This window comes from Narcine bancroftii, chromosome 3 (assembly GCF_036971445.1).
Source record: "Narcine bancroftii isolate sNarBan1 chromosome 3, sNarBan1.hap1, whole genome shotgun sequence".
Lineage (NCBI taxonomy): Eukaryota > Metazoa > Chordata > Chondrichthyes > Torpediniformes > Narcinidae > Narcine > Narcine bancroftii.
Window position 1 is genome coordinate 80,766,535 of NC_091471.1, and position 19,494 is coordinate 80,786,028.

The 19,494-nt window shown below is 39.0% G+C and overlaps 1 protein-coding gene across 3 annotated transcripts in view; it reads right to left on the reverse strand.

The window, feature by feature from the left end:
• Positions 1-2,020: 2,020 nt before the first annotated feature.
• Positions 2,021-19,494, reverse strand: part of dhx29 (DEAH (Asp-Glu-Ala-His) box polypeptide 29) — an 89,485-nt gene continuing 72,011 nt past the window's right edge. For 2 of the 3 annotated variants that reach the window (XM_069924356.1, XM_069924358.1), the window contains 6 exons: positions 18,453-18,589; positions 18,214-18,304; positions 17,633-17,947; positions 9,126-9,257; positions 8,047-8,143; positions 6,505-6,716 (listed from right to left, as the gene is read on the reverse strand). In XM_069924356.1, coding sequence (XP_069780457.1) covers positions 6,661-6,716; positions 8,047-8,143; positions 9,126-9,257; positions 17,633-17,947; positions 18,214-18,304; positions 18,453-18,589 — 828 coding nt within the window. In that variant the 3' untranslated portion in view covers positions 6,505-6,660. Of the gene's footprint in view, positions 6,019-6,504; positions 6,717-8,046; positions 8,144-9,125; positions 9,258-17,632; positions 17,948-18,213; positions 18,305-18,452; positions 18,590-19,494 lie in introns of those variants that run through there. The other variant, XR_011353490.1, reaches the window with a different exon arrangement.

Consider the following 19,494-nt stretch of genomic DNA (forward strand, 5'->3'; position numbering starts at 1 on the left):
CCTGGGACTGGAGATGATTTAACTTATCATCCAGATTCTGCAAAATGATTGGATTAGACAGCTGAACTGGAACAATGTTTTGTTTAAGTGACCCTCACAAGAGACAGACACAGAAGAAGAGGAAGAAGACGACCAAGATCTGCGCAGAACAATAGAAGGTAAAATAGATAGACAGAATATAGATAAAACATTTTTTCAAGAACAAATGAGAGCATTAAAAGAATGGTTGACTTTAGAATTTAGTGAAATGAAAAGAAAAATGAAAAGTACAGAAGAAAAAGTGAGTAGAATAGACAGAAATAGGGAAAAGATTAGAAAATGTGGAAGAATGAAAAATGGCTGTAGAAATGGAAGTGAATGACCAAAATGCCCTAAAAGTTAAAGAAATGGGATCCAACAGTATCAAATAGATGTTTTTGCTGTAAGAAGGAAACGGGAACAATAGTACATATAATTTGGGCATGTGAGAAAGTGAAAAAGTTTTGGGAAGATCTAAATCAGGTATTAAATAAAATCACAAAAAACAACATACCAAAAAAATCCAGAAATCTTCCTTCTAAGTAATATAAGAAGTAAAGAATTAGGCCTCAAACTGGATGAAGCACAAGAGATTTATTATGATAGCCTTAGCTGCAGCAAAAAAATGTATAATGTCAACTTGGAAATCAGAAGAGAGTTTGAAAATACAGCAATGGTACATGGAAATGAATAAATGGATTCCATTGGAAAAAATAACATATAATTTAAAAAAGTCACATTATTTGAAAAATTTTGGGAGCCGTACATGGAACATAACAGAGAGGGCTTGCCTCGGACCTCCACCCCCTAAAATGATAAGACAAAATGACTTGATCCAGTGTGTAAATGTAAATGACACATTTTTCTTGTTTATTTTCATTGTGTGATGACATTGTTTAATGTTTTTATTGTATTGTACATGTTGAATGTTTAATGGTTTTGGAGTGGGGTAGGAAGGTAGGGGGAAAATAAAAGGATAAAATGCCACTGTGTGTATTTAAGAGGGAAATGTTTGTATGTATTTTGGTTGATACGGCTCACAGTGTGAAAAAAAATCTTGTCACCAACCAACACCTTACTTACCTTGTACCTTACTAACACCTAAATTCCATAATATGGCTTCAACATATTTACATGACAATTGTGTTTTGCATCTCCAATCAGGTAATCGACCACATAATCGACTTCATTAATCTTTGAATCTCTTTCATATGGTCCTGAAAATCTACCCCTACGTGGATTAGAGTTTATTGGGAAAAGAATGAACACTATCTCCCTTCTTAAAATTCCTCACTCTAGCTTTCCTATCATTTCAGGTTTTCATTTTTCCTTTAGCTACCTTCAAATTCTCTTGAGCCAATTCCCAGATGTTCTGCAACCTGTCTTTGAACTTAAAAATATAATCCAATAAATTTAACTGCATATCCTCATTAACCCATTGTTCTTTCGACATTAAAAGATCTCTAACTTGATATCCAAACACCACCTCAAAAGGACTGAAGCCCAATGATTCCTGTACAGACTCTCTTACTGCAAACAGAAGCAAATGAACACCCTCATCTCAATCCTTGTCATTATCACAGCAATAGGTCTCAAAATGCTTTTGAGTGTCAAATGAAATCTCTCTAAGGCACCTTGAGTTTCAATATGATATGCAGATAATGTAATTTGTTTAACTCCCAATTTATAAATAATTTGTTGGAAAAGTCCTGACAAAAAATTACTTCCTTGATCCGACTGAATTTACTTAGGCAATCCCACTAATGCAAATAATTTAACCAAAGCTTTCGTTATGGATTTAGCTTTTATGTTCCTAAGTGGAATAGCTTCTGGAAATCTGGAAGTTGCACATTTTGGTTCAGCTTCAACTAGCTCCAAATGTGGCAAAATGCCTGCTGAACCCCCAATTTTGTTACGAACTGAGTAACAAGTAACAAAAGACAATGAACCAGACAGTGTTTAATTTTAAAACACAAATTTTATTTCTTACTCTTAAACTATAGTTTTAACTTAATCTATCCTTAACACTAAATCTATCCCCAGCTATGCGTAGGTGTCTAGTGTATGTGTGTGTAATATACCCAAACTATTGCAGTCCAAGCCAAAATCTAGAAAGTTACTTCAAAGTTCAGTCTTTTAAATTCAGAGTTGAAGTGTAGTCCTTTGAAATTTGATGCCCAGAATTAATGTTGAACTGATGGGGAGACAGGAGTCGTGGCTGCTACAGACTCAAATTCTCCTTGCATTGTCCTTGACGAAATGTCCACCCACACGAGCTGTGGTCATAACACTCCTGGTCTTTTTGTAGGCAAGACTCAATCAGAGCTGCCTCCACGAAGCTTCCAAGATCCTGGCACCAGTCTCTCCAAGTAACTTCACTGTTAGTCACACTTAAAATGAAGCAGTCTCTCCAAATGACTTCCACTGTCAGACACAATCAAAATGAAGCACTTTGCTTCCCAAAGGTCCATCCTGGCACAGGTCAATCCTCCAAAAAGGATCAGCCACTCACAGAGCATGTTTTGCTTTGAATTCCACAAAAATGGCTAGCCAAAAGAATGGCTTTCCAAAAGGCGTTATCTTCAGCAGTCAGAATGGTTCACCCTTTGCAAAAATCACAATGTCTTTGCAAATGTATCAAATTCTGGAACAGACTGTAACAAACCTGCTGATTCTTCCAATGTATCAAATTATTGATGGACTGTTTCTTGTGTTGTTCTTGTGTGAAATGTTAAAGGTTAACTATGACCATTCAGTCCCTCCTGTCCATACTATCCCTTAGAGATAATCACATTTTACTAAAACAGGAACTCATAAGTGTGCACACACACACTATTATGAGCTACTCTATTTCTGTCTTTGTGTGCTTGCACTGTTTTGAACAATGGACCAAAAAATGTTCTTTTGTCAAGTTGCTTTAGTATAATCAGATAAATAAGCTTGAACTTGATATAGGAACAGTAAACTCTTCTGAACAAGATCAACTATGATCTTAATGAATGGCAGAGTATGCTTAAAAAAACTAGATGGCCTACTCTACTCCCGCTCTTATATCTTGTGTACATACACAAGTTGCATCCAGTATAATCCAGAATCGCCATGAAGACAAATAAATAATTATTCTGTTTGGGTGCATGAATGGAATCCAGGATACAAGCAGGGTAGTGGTTTGGAATATTACATACAAGGTGTTATACATTTAGGAAGCTAATCAGTTCTCTTTGGTTAAATGGCAATCTGAAGTATTTCCTGCAGCAATTGCACAATTATCTTATTTAATTTTAAAATGAATAATTTTTGGGATGAGTTTCTTAAATCAAAGAGTGCATGCACTTTTAAAAGAACAAAATTCAGTATCCAATTTAACAAATTCTTCTTGATATTATAAACAATTCACTTGACAATGTTTTGTGTAACTTTAATGTTGAGATATTTAATTTTGGTAACTACTAAGGTCCAAGGGTTGAGTGGACCACAAGACAAATATTCAAACTCACGCATTTACATTACACTTCATATCAGTCACCCCTTCCACCCCGCTCCAGTCTCAAACACAAGAAAAATATGCAATTATAATGTATATTCTGTAATTTCAAGAGTTCAACAAATCTGGTGTTATCCTGCCACCTACTGTTAAAATTATCCTATACTATTAGTCACCATTATTGTTTTAAAAGGCTCAATTTTAATTTGGTGCATTTAAAATAATACATAACGACAGGCTTTCTGAAGTATCATTGAAAATTCATTGCTACTTTGGCAAGGATATCCAACATATTTCATAACATAGAGGAGAGAGTGTGCAAATCTTTTGGAGTGAAAGATAACATTCCAAAAGTATAAAATCTGTAATCAACAAAACAGCAAGAGCCATGTTATATTATTTGATGCAGTGGTAGTCATATATAATGTAAATAAACTTCAGCATAAACTCATTCTAAAGTTTGAATTTTCGTTGTGTCAAACTAAAACGTCCAAGTCTCAAATATCATTAACAATGAAACATTAAAAGCTTTGCTAAATCATTCTGGTTCTTCCAGGACATATATTAATCATCAATCCTCATAACCTAAGTCAACCTTTCCTGTACTATTTCAGAGAGCTTGTTGTAGGATACTCTCGTGTGATGTTGCCTTCACCTGGGAGCAGGAAGGGGGAGCGAGTGAGAGGGAGGGTGAGAGTGCTGGAGTGAAGATGCGGAGGCCCATGGGGTCAGGGTCGCTGCCATCACCCAGCATTGTGAGAGTAGCCATCTTTTCTGAGTGTTAACTTTTAATCATGATGTTATTACCAAATATTAATTTGACTCCAAATCCTTTTCTTCCTCTCTTTGGAATAAGTGGGCCAACAGGTTTGATGTTGACTGCATCACAATCCCATGTAGTTGCCCTTGCTTCCTTCATCATCCGAAGGGCCATATTGATGAGATGGAACAATGCTGTCCCTCCCACTCATACTCAATGGTTGTCTTGATATGATGGCTTGTCTGTCTTTGGAAAAAATTAGATGTTCCACTACTCAAATTAATCTTAAGTTTGTTTTTTTTATGGGGTTCTTTTCTCAATTAATTTCAAAATTTGTAAGATTAACTATTTTCTGGTTTATGACCCCATTGGTTACCTTTTTTAAAAAATTATCAGTAGTGGTCTGTCCATGTTTAGGCAACAGCCTCTGTAGGGTGGGGTGGGGTTAGATAAATAAAATAGTAGTTTAGTTTATTTTTCCACTTCTTTTTAATGTAACATAGGTTACAATGCCATCTGTAATATTCTATTTTATTCTCATGTACACCGATGTAACATTTATACAATGAAACTAATAAAAATATTGAAAGAGGATGATATGATCATATGTAGTTACTTTTATTACTATGTCTTCTCTCTTTGGCTTGGCTTCGCAGACGAAGATTTATGGAGGGGTAATGTCAGCTGCAGGCTCGTTTGTGGCTGACAAGTCCGATGCGGGACAGGCAGACACGGTTGCAGCGGTTGCAAGGGAAAATTGGTTGGTTGGGGTTGGGTGTTGGGTTTTTCCTCCTTTGCCTTTTGTCAGTGAGGTGGGCTCTGCGATCTTCTTCAAAGGAGGTTGCTGCCCGCCGAACTGTGAGGCGCCAAGATGCACGGTTTGAGGCGATATCAGCCCACTGGCGGTGGTCAATGTGGCAGGCACCAAGAGATTTCTTTAGGCAGTCCTTGTACCTCTTCTTTGGTGCACCTCTGTCACGGTGGCCAGAAGAGAGCTCGCCATATAACACGATCTTGGGAAGGCGATGGTCTTCCATTCTAGAGACGTGACATACCCAGCGCAGTTGGATCTTCAGCAGCGTGGATTCGATGCTGTCGGCCTCTGCCATCTCGAGTACTTCGATGTTAGGGATGAAGTCGCTCCAATGAAAGTTGAGGATGGAGCGGAGACAAGGCTGATAGAAGCGTTCTAGGAGCCGTAGGTGATGCCGGTAGAGGACCCATGATTCGGAGCTGAACAGGAGTGTGGGTATGACAACGGCTCTGTATACGCTAATTTTTGTGAGGTTTTTCAGTTGTTTTTCCAGACTCTTTTGTGTAGTTTTCCAAAGGCGCTATTTGCCTTGGCGAGTCTGTTGTCTATCTCATTGTCGATCCTTGCATCCGATGAAATGGTGCAGCCAAGATAGGTAAACTGGTTGACCGCTTTGAGTTTTGTGTGCCCGATGGAAATGTGGGGGGGGCTGGTAGTCATGGTGGGGAGCTGGCTGATGGAGGACCTGTTTTCTTCAGGCTGACTTCCAGGCCAAACATTTTGGCAGTTTCCGCAAAACAGGACGTGAAGCGCTGAAGAGCTGGCTCTGAATGGGCAACTAAAGCGGCATCGTCTGCAAAGAGTAGTTCACGGACAAGTTGCTCTTGTGTCTTGGTGTGAGCTTGCAGGCGCCTCAGATTGAAGAGACTGCCATCCGTGCGGTACCGGATGTAAACAGCGTCTTCATTGTTGTGGTCTTTCATAGCTTGTTTCAGCATCATTCTGAAGAAGATTGAAAAAGAGGGTCGGTACTGCATTGTTATCTTCCACACTCATTCTCGACCAAAGACATATATTTGTTTAATTTTCTATAATAACTGGCAATGAATTGGAAGCTGTTTTGCATTGTTAGCTGCATTACAGACAAAAGCTATTTTTATTCTATCCAGATAATTAACTTCATTCCAGGCTCTCACAAATCAAAAACAAATGCATTCACAGAATGTTGAGGTCACATTTACAATGATTTATGACAGTAAACTAACTAAAACTCTTTAATCTGAATGCTGCTTATGAGATAATATTTCTTCCTGACAATAACTATGCTAAAATAGAAAGGCAAACATAATTTGCTTCAACATTTCCCTGGCCATGTGACTAGATAAGATTTTATGTCGATAATAAAAAAGAAACACACATTTCTAAATTACTAGATTGAAACCTGCGGAATTTGGACACCAGTGATAAAGATACCTCAAAAGCCAAAAGTATCACCACAGGAACATTTATTGACCATTAGACATATTATAAAATAACAAAAAAATGCTGTATTGTTCACTTTAGTATTTAAATTTAGTCTTCAAGGGAAACTTCTTTTGGCATATGTACATATTATATCAAGGTATTAGGAAGCCATATTTTTCTTCAATCACTGTATTCACTCTTGATCAGTTTCACAATTAATTGGATCATCTCATCATCTGAAAATAAAAAAAAACAATTATAGATCAATTCATTTCAATTACTCACCTAATCTGCTATCTTAAAAAATGTTTTGGAAACCAGTTAAATGAAATACATTTCAAGATGATATTCCTAAATCCTAGGTTTCCCAAGGATTTGGCCAACAATTATTCCTCAACAGCTGATTTAGATATGTGGGAGTCTATTATGTACAAATTAGTTGGTATGCTTTCTATATCAAAACAGTGATAATACTTCAGCAGTTCTTAATCATCTTGATACTTTGAAACATTTGGTGTCATGAAAAAATGTGATATTAAAATATTTTTTAAAACAAACTCAAACTTCAATAATTACATTTGAATTTTTTTTCTGTAAACCCTGCCAAGACAATTCTCATAGTCAAATTCAACACAAGACAAAATTGTGAGATATTGAGCTTTCAGATCTATAAATTAAAGTCATTATTACCTTCCATGTCACTACTTTTTTCTCTTACATCTATCTCCCTTACATAATTGTGTTGTTCGCATCCAGCACTTTTTATTGGTTGAAATATTTCAATAAAACATGCTAATGGTTCTTTGTTTTTGCACATTTAGTAAGAGCCGATTCTAACTTCTCGAGGTCTTATATGAATCAGATCAAAAATTCTTGTCACACTCCAGGGACTTTAGCAAAGATCCAAATAACTCACAAGTGCATAACTAACATGGATGAGATTTAAAGAGAGGCCCTGTTTTCCATTTCATACAGTCATTACAGATGAAAGTGACATATAGCTGACCCAGTATTCTAAACCATACTTAATTCCTCAAATAAAGTCACAGAAGTAGATTCTCTGCAATGAGTGAAAGTTGTGCAAGGAGGGAATTAGGGTTGAGAGGTAAGTGAGAGTTGGCAAGGCCTATACAACAACAGATCTGGAGAAGTTCAAATTGTTAAGTTGATACAGCAAAGTACAGGTTCTTCTGGCCTACAAGCCCATGCTGCTCAAATACACCAATTAACCTACAAACCCTGTACATTTTTGAAGGGTGGGAGGAAACAGGAACTCTAAGAGGAAATCCAAACAGACACGAGGAGAACGTATAAACTCCTTACCGACAGCGCCAGATTCAAACCCATGTTGCTGGCTCAGTAACAGCATTGAGCTCATCACTATACTAAATGTGCCCCCTGCTTATTTAAGCTTTATGCTGTTTTAAAGACACATATTTCCTAAAAAAATGAAGTAACTCTGAATTTAAATGGTTTCATCAATACATTATTCACTCTAGACATCTATTTAACTTGCAAAACATTACATAAATACTGTACAAAACAAAATAAATAGACTGAAATTACTTTCAATTGACATTTTCGGATCTTCAAGTTTCTTCAGCAGAACCGAATCAATTAAGGCTCGTAGCTCTTTAAAAATTATTCCTGTCCTTACTGGAGCCTGAAAAATAATTGATAGATATGAAAGCCTTGAACATTTTGGATGAAGATGTACAATTCTATGACGATTTGGATCCTGTCTCTCTTCAAAACCACAAACAAGCATATTTTGTTAAAATCTTATACTTGTCTTTAAAATGGTGGCTACTTATTTATATGGAATTCCACATCAGGAATCAAGATCAATTTGAACATTCAATTGATCAAATCGAACATTTTATTTATGAGAACTGAAATATTGACTTTATTCCACTTTGCATAAACGCTACCTGACCTGCCGGGTGATTTTCTAGAGTTTTCTGTTTCAATTTCTATTCCGGATTTTTACTATCATTTATTTTAATTTAAATTTACTGAAGGAGTTGTTCACAAATGAGAAAGAAGAACATGTATATTAGGTCAAAGGAGTCAAAGTATGGGAGGAGAGAGGAGGAAGGAGAATGTGCATTGGTGTAACTTAACCAAGGAGATGTGATGTGGATCACTGATGTGGATTCATAAAAAAAAATTTGTCAAGAGCATACAGCTCAAAACTATTATATGCGTGAAAGCTTCTCTTGAAGAATCAAAATTTGCAAGCTATTGGGAATGAGTTGATACTAGATGAAATTCCAGGGTATAGGCCAATGTGGATATGGCCATCAACAGTAAAACACTGAAAATCAGGGGGGGTTCAGGAGAAATGATAGAGGAATCTGAGACATGGAGAAGGTAACTAGGTCAGAATATAGCAAAACCATTTCAAAAGAATGAAATTTTAAGAGCCAAGGCATTGCCAAACCAGCAGCCAATATAGATCAGTGTGCATGGAGCTAATAGATGATTTAGTTTTAGCACAAATTAGAACAAGCAGTATCCTGAATAATCTCAAGTGTAAGAAGGGGATAGGTGAAAGCAGAGGGGATGAGTAAGAAGAAACTGCATAGAGCTGAGGAGTGCAATTAAATGTGAGAAAGTGTAGAACAATAATCAAATATACTCACCTGGAAATATATCCAATCATCAACTGAAAGTAGTCTTTCACGGTGCATCACCTCTATCTCACCACCAAAGAGCAAGATTGGAAAAGGTGAAATCAATGTAATATCTCGCACATATACCTTGCTGTATTTGACCTTGTTTGTCAAAAAAGTGGGAATAATCCATCAGAAAATGAATTTGTTAACACACAAAAAAATTACAAGTTTAGCTCCAAGAAACAACATACCCTATAAAATGATTCATTTCTTCTGTGTATGAAGATCTCACACACACAATAGTACGAATCTCCATACTGTACATGATATACATTAAATATGACATTTTTGTGCAACATTGCCTAAAGGTATGTATAAATAAACTGAGAAATATTAATTTTATGAAGATCTATTAGTCTAATGTGCAAATCTGTTCAATAAGAAGGTATACCTGTAATTTAAGGTAGGTAACATATTGAATAGCCAGTTTATACCATGACCATTAAATGCTTTCATCAGCCATTTAAAAAGATTTATGACGCATCAACTTTGATAGAAAAATAAATCTTTTTTAAGATTGCAGCATATTCTTGTATGTAAACTTAATTGTGCACAATTGCTAGGAGTGTACTAACTACACTGTGATCTGGCACGTAGCCATGGACATCTCAGAACCACAGTCAACCAACTGTTTTTTGGTTTTGAAGTGCTGGGATGGGGGAAGGAAATGGTTTGTGTCAGACACTTAAAAGTTTCTGCTATTCAAAACCAAAGTTATTTCAGATCAATATTGAATCAAGCTGTGACTGTGAGGTGGTCTAACAATGCTGGAGACCACAAGCTGATAAGCCAAGGCAGAAGTGGAGTTATTGAAAGCAGCTGTCAACTGGAAGCTCAAGGTTACATCTGCAAACTCAATGCAGATTCTCCATAAAGCAATCACCCAATCTGCACTTGATTTCTCCAATGTGAAGCAACAATTCAGGAAGAAGAGAGGCACCAATGCAAAACATCTCATCATTGGAGTCAATGTAGTATGCTAAATTACAAGAATTGCTGTTTAGCCTGCTGCTTGGGTCACTGGATGGTAGGAAGGGAAGAAGTGGAAGAACAGACATTGCACCTTCTGCACTGGCATGGGAAGTCCCATGAGAATTTGGTTGATGGGTGTCACAAAGGGAACAATCCCTTCAAAATGTTGAAAAGGGAAGGGAATGTGGTAGAATCTTGTTGGAGATGACACAAATTGAGATGGATATTTCAATGAATGTGGAAACTGGAAGGTAGGAAATTCAGGCAGAAGGGAAGCAACAGCACAGGGAAGACAGGCACCTATGCAAAACATCTAGTCATTGGAGTTAAGTGCAATGGAATGGAGAACATCGGAGAAAGGGTTGGACATGAAGTCACAATAACAAAGCGAATCTGAGCTCAGAATGGATGCTTATTGCCACCCTACAATGAGTCGGATAGATCTGAAATAAAATTGAGGGAGTGGGGCAGAGTATGATTGAAACAAAGACTATTTCACACACCAGAATGGCCTAATGTTACATTTTTGATCTGATGGAAGTATACAAAGTTGAAAGGAAAGTTCTATAATGCAGGAAGGGGTTCAACAAGACAGATGAGTGTGCTGATGGAGGGGAATTAGCTGGGTCTCTATTCAGGGAAGAAATGGAGAGCCCTTACACCCTCCTGATTTTGAATGCTAGTTGGATGGATTGTACATTGATTGTGATGGTGAACCAATGATGGTGACCGATGAATTGGAAATCTGACTCGGGGAAGAAATGCTGGGTGAGATAAGAGTAGGCTTAAACAAAGGATCTGTCAGTTGGTCACGTTTGTGGATCTTGGGCAGAAGAAAGAAATGAGCTGTGTGGGGTTCGGTAGTACAAAGTTCAGAACCTATGGTGGGAATCTCTCTCAAGGGAATGGTCTGTGACTGGGTGGAAGACAACAACCTGATGTTTGACGGTGGGACCATGATCTAGGGGGAGGTATGAGGATGAGTCTAAGAGTCAGACCATTACACCATCACTCTTTTTAGTAGGTTTGATAATGATGTCAGCATTAGTAGAGATGAGTACTGTAAGTTCAGAAGGAGTTATTTAGAGTGAGCAAAAAAAATCAACATCCCATTAGTAGAGAAAATATAAAGCCAGAGATGAGGTCCAGGTAGATTGGGATTTCTGGACCTATGGCTAAAGAAATGGGCATAAAGTTAGAGGAAAAAGAGTTCAGTGATCTCTCAGGATTGGAACTCATTATGACAAGAACAGAGGTGGACAAAGCGGAGACCTGTGCTGTTGATGGACCTTTTGGGATTAGAGAAGAGAGGATCAGAAGGGACGGTGAAAACATGGGAGGATTTGTAACTGGAGGAAGAGATGATGTCTGAAAAAAATGAAGCCGGAGAAAGGCCAGGAGGCTGGAATCCAAGAACTATTGAAGGTTATGATCTCTGGTGCTTCTTCTGCAAAGACTAATTAGAAAACTTGAAAGAATTGATATTGCATTTCATGGAGTTGTTATGAGTACATTACATTTTCTAACTTTCTTCTCGGAGTCCATCAGGACTGACTATTTCTGCTCGAAGTCTTCTGTCTGTGACATCCATACACATCAGCATAACCTGACCTGTCATTTGCAACATATCACACTTGTGTGAGAGATGGGAAAATTGATCTAAAATTATGAACATGGAAGAAACTGAAGTTCATCAGTAAAATGGCTGAAACCAGTTCAAACAGGATAAGCTTGGGGCTTAGGATGCAGGAAAGCAGAGTCAGCACGATTAACATAACAATCTTCTAGTCTTTGTGACAAGACCATAGGACTAAGATAAGGAATGGTAAGGTACAATACAATGTAGGAAGTTGAGGTAGTCTGGATCAGATAAGGGTCTCCTAGCCCTGGACAGAAGTACCAAGTCATACATTTCTAATTAGCTAACCATACACAGATTTATACATATGAAATTAGCCAACCCTAGATAGAATGAGTCAACTCTGCATATTAAGAGACTGTAGCCCAGAGAATCAGGAAGGTGTGAATAAGGACAATGACATGATGGGGCACCCACAGGATACCCCCTGGTCCTCCAAGTGTACTGAAACTGCACGTAGGCAGGAAGGATTACCTATGCCAAACCCATCCAGGGGGGCAGAAGAATGTAAGGGGGAGGGCATTCTGATACTGAAATTGACTGTATAAAAGTTGGGTGAGCCCCAGTATGTGTGTGTATTCCCAGGGTAAGGGGAAGCACCCAACTTTGCATTGTTGTAGTAATAAATGTTCTTTGTTCTCAATTTTTGTCTCGAGCAATTTCTTTAAAGGTACTATAATTTCTAACAAATGGGGGCTCGTCCGGGATCACACTCCCTCCACTGACAGAGTACCCCGACGACGAGAGTAGGTGCACCCCGGCTGATTCAGCTGGACTCACGGGCGGCGGGTGGCTGGTCAGTGGAAGAAGCGAGTGATATCCGAGAAGAGGCATTGAGAACAAACGGCGGAAGGACGCGCGCTAGAGCAGTACTGCTAGAACTCGGTAAGAGTATTTTACTTGTTCCTAAGCATGGGAATAGCGGGCAGTAAAGATGAGAGTCCTGACACAGGACGTGACCACCAGATAGCTACGTACAGCCCGCTTGGGTTGATGTTATCTGAGTGGGGCACAGGAAAGACCCGTGGTAAAGAGAAACTGACGACGGTCAGGTATTTTACTTGTTTCTAAGCATGGGAATAACGGGCAGTAAAGAGGAGAGTCCTGACACAGGACGTGACCACCAGATAGCTACGTACAGCCCGCTTGGGTTGATGTTATCTGAGTGGGGCACAGGAAAGACCCGTGGTAAAGACAAACTGACGATGGTCAGGTATTGTTGTAATGAATGGGTTAAATACCCGGTTAAAGGGAGCTCCGTGTACTGGCCAAAATTCGGATCCGAGGATGAATGGATGTGTAAAGCTTTGAACCTATGGCTCTATCAAAACCAGAAAGACAATGTTGAGAGCAGGGAATATGCAGCCTGCTGGCTCAAGGGATCCATTGAACAGCTGGTTTTGAATGAGAAAGAATTCAGGGATAAGAGAGAGGAGGAACCTCTTGTCCCTGAATCACAGGGTTGGGATGTGTTACATTCCCTCCCTCCACCTTATGTTCCTCCTATGCCAGCTCCTATCTTTCCTTCCCCTCCTATGAACTACCCTTCTGCACCTTCCCCACCTCCCCCACCACTAGAGAAGAGAGAAGAGAGCAGGAGTGGTATGATAACTTGCTCACAAAGCACTCGATTACCACCTCTGTTGACAGGAGAGAGAGGTAACTTTAATTCAGAACAGCGTGAGACTCTTCAGGAAGAAAGGGCAGAACCCTTTGATTCATTTCCCAGGGAGCAGGAACCCAGACCTAATAAGCTAAGAAACCAATTGGATGAGACCACTGCGGGAAGTTCCCATGGGAGAGGGTCTCGGTTTCGTAAATGTGCCCCTGACCAGTACTGAAGTGCATAACTTTAAGAAAGAACTGACCTCCCTGATAGAAGATCCCCAGGGATGTGCCGAACAGTTAGACCAATTTTTGGGACCATATATATATACAATATGGGGGTCTCGACATAGAATCCCCAGCAGGGGAAAAATTGGTACTAACAGGTTTTGTTACCAACTCAGCCCCAGACATTAGGAGAAAATTACAAAAGACAGAAAATTGGCATGAGCAGGGAATAACCCAGCTTCTACAGATCACACAAAAAACATTTGTCCAGACATCTGAGGATAAGCAGAAAGCAAAGGCTAACATTTTGATGCAAGCAGTTAAAGTAATAGTAGATGAGTAACATGGAAAAGGCAGGGACTGTGTGCCAGCTCCTGAATGTTGGGAGAAGTGCAGGGAGTGGGAGAGTAGAGACCAGAGATAATTTCATAAATCACGACTTCCCACTTCAGTCACTGACCAATATTGATTAAAATTCATGCTAAAAATTAAATGTCATAAATGATCGTTTTTCAATACTGTAGAATTAGCGAATTTAACTACCAGTTAATTCCAATTTATGAAATAAATTGTATTCAAATGTGATTTTGCACAGGGAGTACCTGAGTGTTGTGATGTTATAACATTTGCAGGGAGAAATGTTTGCGCAAATAGGGTGAGTTCTACACGTCTTATTTTAAGTGTATGTAAGATAAAGAAAGGATCTGATGTGTAAAGTGGCTGGATCAGCCAGTTGAAGGGGGAGTGTGCATGTCCCTTTAAGTGCACTGTGGCACTTGAAATTGAGGCTTCAGGCTCTTGTCTTGCAGTTAGAGGTATGGAGCCCTATCAACAGATTTAGTACATTTCTTCTACACATTCAGCAGTCAAGGTCCGTGAGTTGAAAGATCACCCACCTCTGGAGAATAAAGATACCTCTGGGGATTCCTATGGGGATTCCTCTAAGTTTAATCATTCATTTCTCTGGTGCATTTTCCTCTGGAGTGAAATTAATGCCTCAGCACAATTTCTCTGTATTGCCGCTGTTATTTAATTCATGATAACTTTCCCCCATTCATCAGGTTTATATTTAAATCCGGTAGTGCGGAAGTTACATTGTAAATAATCATGGAGGTAAACCCTGCGCAACTGGATTCAACTTAATGGAGAAATAAACCTGCGAACTGGTCTATGGTGCTGTGTGAGTACTGCAATAGGTGGAATATGATTTAAATTGGTGGCATAGTTCAGAACAATTGGGTGCATAAGAATAATATCATTAAGAACTCACAGATCTTGTACCAGATGCTATTCAGTACATCTTGACTTAAGGACTGGAGAAATTGGCATGTTAGAATGAGATTGGCATGGTACCAATATTTCTTGATTCAATAATGACTCCACAAGCTCCAGGATTCATGCAGCAGAACTTTTAAGTGGAATATAATAGAAACTAGCCTGTACTTAAATTATTGTGTGTGCAATCTTCATAAGAACATCTTTTAACTTTTTTTGGTGCCTGTTTTACAGACTTTTAAATAAGGCCAGCTCCTGTGAGCTGTGGCACAAGGCATTTTACTTAAGGCAGAACTAAAGGTTGAATATGTTTCAAGTTCTCTTGCAGGGGCTCTTGTGCTACAATGTCTGTTATGTACTCACTCTAACAAATTGGAGGGTTGTGCCCCATACAGACAAGCAGCTCCAACTGCATTTTAATAAGGTCTAACATATTCAAAACCCATGCAAATATGGTTTGTGTTTCATTTTACAATTTTTACACTAACACAAAGGAAAGTCAGATTGTTATTCATTTTATTAAAATCTAGTGATTGGTTATATGTAAAAGCATGGCAAGAGGATCAACTAAAACCTGCCTGGGATGGTCCCTTCTGTGTACTTTTAATTACAGACACCGCAGTAAGAACAAGAGAGAAAGGCTGGACCCACATTCAAAGAATTAAACCAGCTTCTGAACCACAACATCACGACACACAGATTCAAACCCCAACCTGGCGTGCAGTTCCTTATCCATCAGACCTGAAACTTACACTGCGCCGTGACAAAGTGCCGTAATGTTACAATTTTATTCGTTTTTTTAATGGTTTCTTCAGTTTTGTGTATTTTATTGCTGTTTTCAATGAGCTTTACATTTATGGTGGTTTATTCAGTTATTGTTGTTTTTTTGCTGCTTTCAATGGGTTTTACTTTCATTGTTGTTTACTCATTTTTTGGAATATTGTTCGTTAATGTTTTAAGTCCCCCTGGAATAGGGGCAGCAGAGGTTACAATTGTGCTCCTTTAGAATGTAGACAGGGCATAGATTTAATGTATAGTCATAGTGGGATATAAGGGATCCCAATACGGACCAGGGGAACTGAACAGCTTTAGTGGAGTACATCTAATTTGTATCGTAAGACAGACAGAATGGTAGTCAGGATTGTACATGTAGCAGAGAGAGAGAGAGTTGACACATATGCTAATGTACACAGACAGGCTGCAACTCACAAGTTCAATGATACATATGCTAATGTTAGCAGACAAGCTGCAACACACAGTTAAATCACAAGAAACAATCCCCCCCCAGCTTGGTCACTTTTCATCACCCCGTGAAGGGGAGCACCAGTTACCAACAACGTGAGCTGCTTGACACTTTAATATCAGGCTCCAAACAGCCTTCGGAGATCGGTGGCCCTAGGGTTCGGGGCTGAAGAGGACATCAGATACTAGCCACAATTCAACGGAACCGCCTGACTACTGCTACTCGTTCGCTGCTGAAGGCAGCGCTTCTCACAGACTGCTACTCGTTCGCTGCTGAAGGCAGCGCTTCTCACAGCTACTTGTTCACTGCTGAAGGCAGCGTCTCTCACAGACTTCGTCAGGACAACGCTTACAAAAGTCGGGTGGTTCAAAGACACTGCTTCAATATTTCAACGTGTGGGATGGACTAGACTCTTTACTGAGAACTGGAGCCTGATACTCGAAACCCTAATAAGCAGCTGGACTCGCTACTCTGACCTTCATGGTGCTCCCCTACCTAAAGACTTTACACAGACATTACAATTCGGTTATTGACCAGCTGGGTAAAACTACACCTTACACTTATCAGTGTTACTGATCTAAAAGAAAAGTGAGGAAGGGGGGGGGGGGATCAGTCACACTGACACTAGTAGCCAAAGATCAGTAACACTGATCATGGTGAAAGATCAGTATTACTGATCTAAAAGAAAAGTGAGGATTGTGAGAGATGGGAAAATTGATCTAAAATTATGAACATGGAAGAAACTGAAGTTCATCAGTAAAATGGCTGAAACCAGTTCAAACAGGATAAGCTTGGGGCTTAGGATGCAGGAAAGCAGAGTCAGCACGATTAACATAACAATCTTCTAGTCTTTGTGACAAGACCATAGGACTAAGATAAGGAATGGTAAGGTACAATAGAATGTAGGAAGTTGAGGTAGTCTGGATCAGATAAGGGTCTCCTAGCCCTGGACAGAAGTACCAAGTCATACATTTCTAATTAGCTAACCATACACAGATTTATACATATGAAATTAGCCAACCCTAGATAGAATGAGTCAACTCTGCATATTAAGAGACTGTAGCCCAGAGAATCAGGAAGGTGTGAATAAGGACAATGACATGATGGGGCACCCACAGGATACCCCCTGGTCCTCCAAGTGTACTGAAACTGCACGTAGGCAGGAAGGATTACCTATGCCAAACCCATCCAGGGGGGCAGAAGAATGTAAGGGGGAGGGCATTCTGATACTGAAATTGACTGTATAAAAGTTGGGTGAGCCCCAGTATGTGTGTGTATTCCCAGGGTAAGGGGAAGCACCCAACTTTGCATTGTTGTAGTAATAAATGTTCTTTGTTCTCAATTTTTGTCTCGAGCAATTTCTTTAAAGGTACTTTAATTTCTAACACTTGCATACTTCAATTTTTAAAAAAAATCACATCACTAACAAAGTCCCACTGACAAGCTGAAGAGTCTAAAATAGTCTATAAAGATCAAACCAAACATGGTACAAAAAAAAATGTGATGAGTTACCTTCTCCTGGTACAGAATCCAACCATTGGTTTGAAGATCTCTGTTGATAGATGAAGGGTGCGCTTGTGCTTTACCTTGTGCAGTTTCTATGGAACAAATCACCTTGTCAGCGATGTCCACTGATGGAGTATAAATAATCTTCCCAATATTATCATATAGTCCTGCTGTTAATACAGCTTTAAGAAGTGGGACATCCTGATTGGATAAGCTCTGTTTAGAGTCCTCTGGCAAGCAGCTTCGATGGTTAGTTCCTCTGGTTCTTGGTGATGCAAAACCCACTGCCTCCATCAGCTTGATGAGTTCTTGCTTAACATCCTGCAAGTTTATTTTCATGAAACACATCATAAGTTACCATTCTGTTTATGGTTTCTTTACGAATAAAATTTTAATCTTATTAAAGATTATTCTTTAATAAGAACTTATTCTTTCATATAATTTTTAAACAAAAAGCTCAACAATACCATTCTCTAAACTAGCCTTTTCATCATGAGAAAACACATACCTAAAATATCTGATAAGGCATTAAATTATTAATCCAAAAACCTGAATGAAAATAACAAAATTAGAAGAAACACACAAACCTCCATTGTCAAAAGTGCAGTCCTACTCAAGAAGTGTTTCTTGCAAAACATAATTTCAGCACGGTATCCTTCACTTCGCACATTCTTCCATCTAAACATGTCAACAAAAAATTGTTTATATACAATGGAATCAATTAATTGAAGAATATTTGATCTACAAAATTAAGTTGATGAAAAAAAATTACTAAAATTACTAATTTAATTAATAATGCACAGAACAATAACAGATTAAGACATACCCTAAATATGCATTGTAAATAGTCAGATGATCAGAATTAGCCAGTGACATGGCTGCCTTTGCAAAGTTTGCTTCATCTTTTCCATTCACTGGAGTAACAAAGGGAGATTTCTCTGTCATGGCAGCAGCAATGGTTGCCTGCAAACAAATCATATCTTTTTATCCCAGTATTTGACACAATGTAAATGTTTTCAATGATTCACAATTTTGCAGAGGTGATCTTTCAAAATGTGAAAGAGTTATTAAGAAAAAGAACCACTGATTTTGTTTTTAATACAGAATTCCCTAGCTTTAAAACCTGGGTTGAAAAAAAACATGTATGTTTACTAAGCAACTTACTGCTTCTTCCAGACAAACCACGGATTAAACTAATTATTCAAAGCCATCATCCAAAGCCATTTCCTAAGATAAAGCTTATAAAGGTGCTAATGGCTTTGACAATTGGGCCAAAACTGTAAAGATAGCACTCCCATTCATAACTGGTTCCTGGCAGAGACAGCTAGCTGTCTGAGCCACTACAACTATTAAACCACAAGATAGTGATCTGACAGAATCTGTTCCCATCTGATTAACTGCTGACTTAGCATCTCAGTATGTCTTTCTCTCTGACGTTGAGCAAATGTTTCTTTCCTTTGAGTTTCTTAAAGATTCAATTATTTCCTCAGATTGATAAATTTACATGTGATAATTAAAGTCTAAATCTCAAGCATACAAAATGCAGATGTTAAAGTTTATTGGAACTGGACCTCCTAGACATTAGGTATTTTCAGGTGGCCAAAATCCCCCATTGTAAAGCCGCATATTATGCTCGTACGGGGCTGTCGGGAGGCCACAGGAGGCGCGTGCGAGGCGAACTTTGTAACCCTCCTCCAGGAACACTGAGGTCCCCCCTGCACATGAATGCAGCCATCTGAAAGCGTCTGCTAAGGGGATGACAGTCAGCTGGCGAGCGCCTGACAGCTCCGCTTCCAGCTGCCCCTGCCCCTCCTGTTCGGGACGTCAGGGCAGGGGCAGCCAGTGTGGGCTGTCAGTGCGGGATGTCC